Source organism: Manihot esculenta, chromosome 10 (assembly GCF_001659605.2).
Source record: "Manihot esculenta cultivar AM560-2 chromosome 10, M.esculenta_v8, whole genome shotgun sequence".
NCBI classification, from domain to species: Eukaryota; Viridiplantae; Streptophyta; class Magnoliopsida; order Malpighiales; family Euphorbiaceae; genus Manihot; species Manihot esculenta.
Genome location: NC_035170.2, coordinates 27,956,510 through 27,968,260, shown reverse-complemented (window position 1 = coordinate 27,968,260; position 11,751 = coordinate 27,956,510). Strand labels below are relative to the sequence as shown.

Below are 11,751 nucleotides of genomic sequence, written 5' to 3'. Positions count from 1 at the left end.
TAATGTAGGAAGGGTATTTATAGAGATGGGATGCCAATAAAATTATAAATATGAAAAAACAAAAGAGATTAAAAGAATCTCATATAATATTTTATTGCTGATTACTAGTGATTGTCTTATTGATTTATTTTTTAAAATAAGTACAACTTTTTTTTCTCCTTTTACGTTTGACAGCAATCCGTAGCAATTTCTCATGCAATTTCATTAACTTTCCATAATTTGCCTTTCAACTTGGCAGTTTTTCTACGTTTGGAAGACAATGATCGTCAATGGGGATGACAAACACATGAGGTCGGCCATTCTCTTTTTTAATATATTAATCTATTTATTAGATTCCTAATGTAATTCTATAAAATATGCCATTAAAAAAATTATTAGTTTTAAAATTTATCGTTTAATGTAATTATTGTTTTATGTTCAATAATATTAAAATTTATGTACAAAAGTTTGAAAAACTAAAGAAATTTTAATTTTAAATATTGATAAAAATAATATATTATTTTATTATTTTTTTAATGGTCAACTGCTTGCTTGGATGCGAGATACGTCCTATATTAGCAGATATATCCTATATTAGCAGAATACAACAATTTTGAATTGTATATAATAATTAGCACGAATACGGCAATTCTACTAAATAACTTGAATTAACTATTTTGGGTCGAGTTGAAAGTGGTGGTCAGACTGTTTCAATTGGTATTAGAGCCCTCCTAAATTAGACAAATTGTGCAAAACTACTGGGTATGTGAAAAAAGGGCTAACCGTAAGAGACGAGGTGAAGCCGCCTGAGGTACTAGCGAACTACGGGTCCGGTTCTGATTTTGTAATTGTATTTGATTCAGTTGTAATGAGAATGTCGTAAATTTAGCGGGATCGAGTGTAACGGTGAACTATTTGCTTGAATGTGGAAGATGTCCTATATCGACGGAATAATTATATATAATAATTAGCACGAATACGGTAATTTTACTAAATAATTTGGATTAATTATTTTGGATCGAATGAAAAGTAAATTTAAAATTTATTTAGCTCAGTTCCGGCTGGATTATTTCAATTTTAATAGTCGTTAATAAAAAATTAAATATAAAATTTAATTTAAAAATAAATTTCTATAATGCTTTAATTATTGAAGGAAAAAATAATATAATTATAAAAGAGGACATGATTAAATTTAATCATGATAAATAAGGATATGATTAAAATAAAATGATTATATTATAATCAAATAAGACTTTAAGAGCCTCATATTGTAATTTAAGTTTTTTAAATTTAATTTTAATTCTTTGGCTTAAATCGTGATTAATTTTTAATTTTTACTCAATATCTAAGAAAAAAATTATGATATAAATGTGAGTTTGAAAAACATTTTATTTTTTTCTATTTAATAGGCCTAAACATTTTGCTTCGTAGCTTTTGGCCCCTCAACGTCTTGAATGGGTTACGTAGACGTCCCTTTCTTCTTGCTGTAGAATATATATATATATATATATATATATATATATATATATATATATATATATATATATATTTATTTATTTATTTATTTATTTATTTATTTATTTATTTGAAAAATATTTTTTAATAAAATAACATATTTTTTATTGTTTAATTTTAATTTAAAAAATAAAATATATTAATAATTTATATAAATATCTTAATAAAATTTTTAAAATAATTTTTTTTTTAAGAAGGAAGTATTTTTCTTTAAAATGATTTATTTTTTTCTTTATCTAAAAAATTATTTTTCATTTAATAATTGTCTAAATGGTAAAAATATAAAAAATATTTTCTTGAAATAAATTTCATTTTAATTAGTAGTTTATATCTGATTAGTGTGTATATAATGATTGTAATAATTTCTGTCAATTGTCTTAAATGCTTTGTATGAATTACAATTTCTTTTCCACCATCCGTTCAACTTATATATTTAATTTATTCTCAAATAAATTAAAAAAATATAATAATTAATATAATTAAAATATTTTCTAATATCACTCATATTAATTTATAAATAAATATTACAAAATTATTATTGAAAATTAATAAATTTTACATTTTCAATTCAATATATAGTAAACAAGAGTATGTTAATTTGTAGACTAATAATAAATAAACTGCATTTATAATTAAATTATTTTATTAAAATTTTTTTAATTAGTTTTTGAATTTGGTGAATTGCTAGTTTAATTTAGTATTTTAAATAGCAGATATCTTTAAGAAAATATTTACATATATATTATAAAATTAACTATATTTATTTATGGTGTAATTTTTATATTTACTTAACTTATTTTAATTATTAATTGCATATTATTTAATTGAGGAATTTTTAAATTAATATTTTACATTAGTTAATGATAAATTAAAAGGAAATTTAAATTATTTGCGTCCCCACATACATCTAATTGGCAACTCATTACTGAAAAAGATAATTAGTAAACAAAATTAACCAGACTGAAGTTTTATTAAAAAAACCAAAGGAAACACAGTATTGAGCATACAACAATATTACAAACATACATCTAATTGGTAGCTACCCGACTTTCATATACTTGGAGTGAGACCAGATCCTAAAAAAAAATACAGACCCAAAATTCATCAAGTCATTCTCAAACAAACCGACCCAATATTGTAAGTTTTAGCCCAGCGACGTGGAGTAGGCCGGATCAGCCATGAGCGCAAACCCAACAGGAGATAGTCTGGCCCGATGATATGACGTGAGGGAAAACAACCGGTCTAGTCACTTCGCAGTCCTACCAGTATGCGCGCCGAGGGAGATTAAATGATTGTTTGGCATGGAGGGGTGCTCTGACTCGTCCATACGTATGGTTTGAGTGATAGAGACCTGTTGCACTGTAATATGAAAGCGGTTATACGTCACTAGCAGACAAAAGAAAAAAAGATAAAAGAGAAGAGAAGGGAGGTAATTTTCCCTATCCAAGTTTACACATATACCGTAAACTCTATTTTTTGGATTTCAAAACATCGCTACACATATAAGATATGATGAAGGATTATATAAATTAGTTCTAATAAATTATTCTTCATGCTAATCACGAGCATTCTGTGTTGGATTTATCAATTTTAAACATCTGAAAACAATCACAAAAAAATTTCTTAGATAATGGTTCACGACATTTCTCAAGCAAATAATTAAAATTACAAAAAAATAATAAAAAAATTCTTATACACATTTGAATGCATATATATTAGATTAATAAATAAATGATAACTAAATCAAAAAATCATAATAGATCCCATATTTAATTATATTTTATTTGCTGTGCACACATACATTAGAGGTGTAAGAAATTTCTAAGAGTAGCATTAGTTACCTGTCGGTTGAAGTGCCTTTATAGTTTCTCTATCTCTTAGAATCGAGTTTCAATAAGTTTGCTTCTGACGGAAGAGAGCTGAGTAATAACATCACTAATATTCATTCGCTCTTGTGGTGATTCCATAGAACAATAAATTCCAATTTCTAATATTGAAGTCAAGCATTCAATCAACATATTATTTCTCCTATTCCTCAAATTGTGATTGTGATTTGATGTTGCATCAGCATCGAGTTGCATATGAAAAAGCTTGGGATCTACTATTTCTTTCACTTGTTCTGGCAAACCTCTTTTGACATAATTATGAAGACTTAAATTATCTTTGAACATGTCATCAGTCGGCCTCTTTCCCGTGAACATCTCCAATAAGAGTATGCCAAAACTGAATACATCACCATGCATTGATACTTCACTTCCCACACCGTACTCTAAAATAGTGTAAGAAAACACAAATTTTAGAAATCAAATAAAATTATTAATCTGTGAGTGCAAGAAATTTTCATTAATTGTTGTCTTAATAAAGTGGAAAAAAAGCAAAAATAAGATGAAGTGCTGAAAAATATGTATGATAATGATATTACCTGGAGGACAATAACCAATAGTTCCTCTAATGCCAAGTGAACTGGAATGATTTGTTGAGTAGTAAAGCATCCCACTAGAATGTCCTACTATTTCTTCATCAAGAAGGACATTACTTGGTTTTAGATCACAGTGAACAATTGGCGTTCCACAGTGATAGTGAAGATACTCAACTGCAGAAGCAACATCAATAGCAATATTCAATCTTTGGATAATATTGACAGATCTTGGCATCTCATCTGATCCAAGAGTTGGATGCAACCAGCCATCTAAGCTCCCATTCACCATGAATTCATAAACCAGTGCTTTAAAATCATTGCCTTGATAATCAACTCCTGAACAAGCTGTGACAACTTTGACAAGATTTCGATGCCTGATGTTCCGTAAGGCTTCACATTCTGCAATAAAACTCCTTGAAGCTCCTCGTCGCATCATGTTAAGCACTTTAACTGCAATTACCATTCCTTCTTGATCAAGAATCCCTTTATATACAGATCCAAAACTACCAACACCAATCAAATTATCTGGGGAGAATCCATTAGTGGCTTTTAGCAAACTTTGATAAGACAACTTCAATAATGACTTCCCATCAAATAGTGATGTAGCTTCTCCTTTTCTCTTTTTTGAATTACGCCAAAGAAGCAAACAAATAAACAAAAGGGCAACACCTATAACCACACAAACAGCAAAGATTATGATCTTTAATTTTGTAGTTAGTCTCCTCTTTGATTGTTCAAATTTGCACGCAGGTAGCCCAAAATCAGGTATGCCACCACATAGATTTTTATTTCCTCCCACAAAGGTAGCACTAGAATTCTTGAAAACTCCTACCACTGGTACCATGCCTTCAAAATCATTATAAGATAAATCTAGAAGATTTATTGAGTTGAAGCTCTTTAGAAACTCTGGAATCTTGCCTGACAAGTTATTATGAGAAAGGTTTAACTCTCTAATGCCTCTTAGTGTTCCGAAAGAGGAAGGAATGAATCCTTGGAACAAGTTGGCACTCATCAATAACAATTCAAGACTTGAACAACTGCCAAGGCCACTGGGAAGCTCTCCTGACAACATGTTCCCATGAAGGGCAAGGATTTCTAGATTTTTCAAATTTTCTATTGCTTTTGGAAGGGAACCAGATAAATTATTCAAAGACAAATCAAGAACTTTTGACAAGGAGGACAATCCAATAACTTGCGATGGAATGGGACCACTGAGATTATTTACAGAAAAATCCAGTCTGAGCAATTTCATGCACTTGCCTAGACTGGAAGGAATGGTGCCTTGGAGGTAATTGTTAGATAAAACAACTTCAAGTAAATTTGTCAGGTTTCCCAGAGATGATGGAATATATCCTGATAACTTATTATTTCCAAGGTAAAGTAATTTTAAATTTTGGAGCTGTCCAATGCCTGATGGAATATTACCTGAAAGTTTGTTCCTATCTACAAGGAACATTTCCAAGTTAACAAGAGCCTGTATTCCAACTGGGATGTTTCCAGATATTTGATTGAGCTCTGCGCCAAAGAATTGGAGCTCCTTTGAAAAGTTGGCGATGTATTCTGGAAGTTCTCCTCCAAAGTTATTGGCGTCTATGAATAGGAATTTTAAAGCTGTGGCGTTAGTTAAAGTTGAAAGAAATCTCAAGTCATCAGCTTTTCCACTTCCTAAGTTGTTGCCACTAATCACAAATTCTGAAAGCCTATGCAACTTGGCAAGAGAAGGCACTCCTCCAGCGAGATTATTTAGGGGCAGATCAACTAGTTCAAGATTTGAAGCGTTAGACATGGAAGCTGGAATGGTACCTCTGAATTGGTTTTCGGCAATAGAAAAAAATTGGAGATTTGGAAGAGAGTTTCCAATGTCCAAGGGAAGTTTCCCATGGAAGTTGTTTACTCCCAGGTCTAAATATATGATCGATGAAAGATTGAAGATGGAGGAAGGGATGGTACCCGAGAAACCATTTCGAAAAATTGCTAAATCCCTTAGACTCTTCAATTGGCCAAAAGTTTCAGGAAGATTTCCATGCAAATGATTTTGATAAGCAGGAAGTTCCTCAAGGGACGATAGGTTCCCGAAAGATGACGGGAAAGTCCCTATGAAATTATTGCTCTGTAAATAAATGGCTTTCAGCTTCACTAAGGAGCCAAGCTCTGCAGGAATTTTCCCTGCAAAATTGTTGTTATCCAAATAAAAGAAAACAAGGTTTGAACAGTTAGATATGGAGGAAGGAATTTGACCATCAAATGAATTGTTATAAAGAGACAAAACTTGCAGTCTACGTAAATAGCCAATCTGAGGAGGGATCTCATGGGTGAAGCTGTTGTTTTGAAGAGATAACTTCCTTAAGAAACTCAAATTACCAACGTGTGGTGATATGGAACCTGAGAGTTTAAGAGAGTTTAGGTCTAACATTGTGACTCTTTGGTGTCTGCGCCCACAGGTGACGCCATACCACCTGCAGAAGTGAAGAGTGCTTTTCCATGAGCTCATCACCCCAAGAGGGTCATTGCTTATTGTGGCCTTGAATTCCAGCAATGAGAGTCGATCTGTGTCATTGTTCCTGTGGATGGCAGAGGCTACTGGCAAGTTGAAGCACAAGAGATGAATAACAGAAAGGAGGCACAAGGATGAGAAAGATGCTGATAAATTCCGGCAATAGAGTCCCATGTAGGCAGTTTGAGACTTTCTGAAGTTGTAGTTTAATTAGGAATGGATGAGTTGAATTAATCAAGTTGGAAGGGTACTTATAGGAATACGATGTGATGATACATAGTGTGAAATAATATTTAATGGAGCTATTGAAATATGAAAAAAAATATATATTTTTCTATATTTTAATGTTTAGCTTATTCAGTAAAATTTTATTAATAAAAAATATTTTTTTGTCAAAGATAATATAGTCTTTTAAAAAATTATTTTTTAGCTTGAAAAATAAAACAATCGAACTCATATCAAACTCCACTAAATTTACAACATTCTCGTCGCAGCTGAAACGCATACAATTGCTAACTCAGAATGGAACTCTCAGGTATTATGGGTTCCCATATTTCGAGCGGCTCCACTCGTCTCACACTTTGGTATTGTAGTTTTGTGGTTCGCTAAAATCTTGAACGCTTTCAACTAATTTTCCATAATTTTTATAGTTGGGATGATTTTGATATCAATTAAAACAGTACAGTGACCTAAATAATTTTTAGATTTAGTAATATTAAGTTAAGATTTATATATTATCAATTGACTCTTTCACATAAGTATATGGGTGAATTTTAAAAAAAATCTTATTAATATTAATATATTTAAATTTATTAATATTATTTATTTTTTAAATTACAATAAAAAAAATAAAAAAAAGTTATCTCTTAAAAAATTATTTTATAAAAAATAAAAAAAAAACGGATTGTATAAGAAAAATTATTTTCTCCGAAGGCTAAAGAATTTCTTATTAAAATATATATGCAACATAATTGCACAAAGAGGGATTAATTAAGGCCTTGACTTTTGTCAAGGATTTAATAATGCTGCCCGTATTTTAAATTAAGTGAGCAACACGTTGGAGTCTATGGTTAGTGGCTAAGCTGCGAAATTAGCGGCAAATCGAGAATTGTTTTAAAAAGGAAAAGAGTAAATTTACTATTTAACCTTTTTATTTTAATGAAATTATATATTTAATTTTTTCATTTTGAAAATTACATTACTTTATCCTACTTTTGTGCTTCGATTTTGTTCTTCTATATTGAAAAAAGAATTAGTTAATCAAATTACCATAGGGATGAAAGAGTAAAAACAATGAAAAATATAACAACCAATTACACTTTTAAAATAAAATCTAAATAATTAATTTCATTAAAATAAATAAATTAAATAGTAATTCCCATTTTACCTTCTCAATACATATTAAATAAGGGCATATTAGTAAACTAATAAATAAAATATATTTTTTTAAACTGAAAATAAAATACATTTAAACAAATTGAGTACACTAAATTTGAGGAATTTCAGATTTTATTCTTTAATCTCTAATTATCAATTTAATAAAAAATAAATTGAGTATATTAATCTATAATGATATTTTTTTCTTTATATGGATATATTATATTAAAATTTTTTAAAAAAAAATAAAATTAGAGAGTAAAATCTGAAATTTTTCAGATTTATTCTGATATAATTAGTATCAGACTAAATTTATCAGGGCATATTTAAGTGAAACTTAAATGATATTTAAAAATTATTTTTCTAAATTTAAAGTGAAAAAATAAATAAAAATTTAAATAGTGATAATATTGATAGTATTTTATTATTTATCTTATTTAAAGGGCCAATGAGAAGACGTTAAAGTTAATTATATAATATTATAATATAAAACGAAGCCGCTTGTGTTTCGCATGTCTAAAGCACTCCATTAATTAAATTCTCCCAAATCATTATTTCACAAATTTTTAAGTGCGATTTGGAAAAGTTGTGTCCATATATATATATATATTACACACTAAATAAAAAGATTAAATTATTATAAATTATTAAAATTAAAAAGATTAAATTATTATAAAAATAAAAATTAAAAGAATTAAATTAGTTATATTTTAATAAGAATTTTAATAAAAAAATTATTTTGTTAATAAAACGAAGCTTTAAAAATTAAATTATTTATCATTAAAATAATAAAAACTAAACTGTGATTTTATTTAATTTTAAAAATTATATTATAAATTACAATTTTTATTTTTATAATAATAAATTATAACGTAATTAACGTATTATTTTAATATGATGAAATAATATTTAATACGTAAAAGCAATCACTTAATTGAATTCTCACAAAATGCATTTTGGAAAATTGGGAATTATAAATATATAAATATTAATTAAAGTTTAAACACTTTACTTATCACTTTAATTTTTTAATTTTATATTTTAGAATTCTTAAATTATTCACATGAAATGCTAATGGTCAGTATCTGGTAATTTATTATTATTGTTTGATTATAAGATTTCATGCCTCAATTTATCAATCTAGCACTTTTTCAAAATAAATTTTAGCTTAGAAGTTGAAATGTAAGTTGATAAATAAATTATTTTTGAAAAATGATCAACTATAATAATATTAAATAAAAATAAATAAATTTATATTATTATTTTTATAATGAAGTTAGCATTATTTTAGTAAAAAATTAAAAAGTTTATATGATACGATTATTTTAAATTATAAAATTATATTTTCAAGTAAACTATATATATATATATATATATATATATATATATATATATAAAATACTATACCATATGTATATTTTATATATTATAAAACCTTGCACATCAAATTATGTATTTTTTTAAAAAATATTTTTTTTTAAATTGAAAAGATTATTAGATAAGGTTTATAAAATTATTATTTTAATATTATAAAAATAATCATTTGGAAAGAGTTTAAATTAATTATAAAAAAATTTATATATATAATAATATACTATAATAAAAAAAATTATTTTATTATATTCAATAAAATTATAATATTAATCGTATTTTTTATTCGTTGTGAAAAAATATTAAACCACGGTTTTATATTTAACAATAGAGACAAATATAATAATTTTCAAATCGTTACTATTAACTTTTAATTGTATTACAATTAAAGTAGATAGCTAATAATTTACATTGGCTTCTTTAATTATATAAGTATAGGTTTTAAATATATCTATATTTTTTAAGAAATAATATCACTGCATATTAAAATAATTGTTCTCAAAACAATAATTTATAAAATTATTTTTAAGAACATTTCTTATATTTAAAATTCAAGAATTTTATTAATTATATTTTTTAAAATGCCACAGAAGAATTATTTTCTTCCACTTTATTTATCATTTTATTAGTCTTATATCAAATAATTCAAAAACATGAATTTATTACTAAAATTTAAAATTAAATATAAAATTATACAATTATTTAAAACTTGTTTATTAAACTTGAAATAAAGTAAATTGTAATGTGAAAATTTTGTTTTATTTCTTTAATATGATTTTATTGTGTTAATAAAAATAATTTATGTTTAAATTTATAATTAGATTAATTTAATTGTTTCCATTTATTTTTTGTTATAATTTACTCTTGTAAATTTAATATCTGTAATAATTTAATCTCTTAAAATTGAATTCACTTTTCTAATATATAATTGATAGTATTATTTAAAATTTTAAAAATTAAATTATTTCTTATTAAAATAGTGTTGTTATCAAATCTTAAGCACTATATTGTAAATTTTAGAATTTTTAAAGATTTACAACATTGTGAGACAAGCAATTTAGCCATTTAACTATAACTCCAATAAATTATTGCTAGATATACTTATGTTTTATCGAGCATTCGGTCGGTTCGATTTAAAATCAAATCAAACTGAATAAATTAAAAATCAAAATTTAGTATTTATAAAAATTAAACCGAATCGATTTTGATCAGAAATCGAATTGAATCGAACCGATTCGATTCGGTTCAATTTGATTAGTTTTGATTTTTGATAAATTTTTTATTTTTTATACTTTATTTTTAATATTTTAAAATTTAATTAAAATACTTTAATATAAATATAATTTAATTTCTCTATATTATTGAAAATAACATATTATTATTACTAATCGATTCGGTTCGATTTTTTTGATTTTTTTATTAAAACCGAACCGAACTGAAATAATTAAAATTTTTGAAATTAAAAACCGAACCGAACTGAATTGAATAAAAAATCAAACCGAATTTTGAAATTAATTTGATTCGGTCGATTTTTTCAATTTAAACCGAATACTGCATACCCTAATGAAGAGTAAATATGGGCTTTTTATTAAATAAAAATAAAAAATAAAAATAAAAAACTCTTAAACTCTCATCTCGAAAAATTTATTTTCTAAAACAAGGTGAATTTAAAATTTATCGCATTTTAAAATTACAGTTTTTGTTTTTAAATTTAACTAATGCACTTTATAAGTGTGATAATTTAATAAAAGGAATTAAAAATTAGAAAAAATATAACCTTACTGTACATTCTTTAAAAATTTAATAGAGTTTATAATTTAATTATACTTTTTAAATAATAAATAATTTAATTCTCAAATTTTTATTTTATTAATAAAATATATATATTTTAAAATTTCCTATTAATAAATTTTAAATCTGTAACCTTAATTTTTTTTTAATTTTTAATATATATTAATATATTTTATAGTATTCTTATATTAAATACTTTTTTATTATATAAATCTTATATCTTAACTAATAAATTTTTTAATACCTAATTTATATTAAGATATTTTATTATAGTCTCGTATTAAATATTTTTTAATTCGAAGTAATTAAATTTGATACAATTCAATAAATTATTTTTTATAAAATTTAAATTTTTTAAATATATTATAATAAAGAGATATATAAAATAAAAATAAAATACAAACACCTAAATTAAATTATTTATATTAACATGATAAATAGTATTTAATGGAATATTGTTATAATATGTGAAAGAATTTTATTTTGTTAATAGAACAGTTATATCATTAAAATTTATTATTGAATTATAATAATTTAGTCGTTTAATTTTTTTTATAATAATTAGCTCTTATATTTTAAAAATATATATATAAATTTTATAAAAATAATTGTTACCTTAATAATATTGAAAAAATTATTAATATAAGTCTATAATAAAATATCTTGATATAAAATAAAAATTAATAAATTAGACATTAAAAGTTTAGGTTTACTTAATAAAGAAAATATTTAATATAAAACTGTAATAATATTTTAATATAAATCTTGGTTTAAAGGTTTTGAAATTTATGGAGCAGAGAAAATA

General features: G+C 24.9%; 1 protein-coding gene across 1 annotated transcript; it reads right to left on the bottom strand.

Annotated features, from left to right (window-relative positions):
• Positions 1-3,371: 3,371 nt before the first annotated feature.
• On the bottom strand, positions 3,372-6,581 carry LOC122724789 (probable LRR receptor-like serine/threonine-protein kinase At3g47570). Its single transcript, XM_043960555.1, has 5 exons — positions 4,964-6,581; positions 4,679-4,747; positions 4,407-4,585; positions 3,917-4,148; positions 3,372-3,763 (listed from the first exon to the last, which is right to left on the bottom strand). The coding sequence occupies exons 1-5, from the start codon at positions 6,579-6,581 to the stop codon at positions 3,372-3,374; spliced, it is 2,490 nt and encodes an 829-aa protein (XP_043816490.1).
• Positions 6,582-11,751: the final 5,170 nt, after the last annotated feature.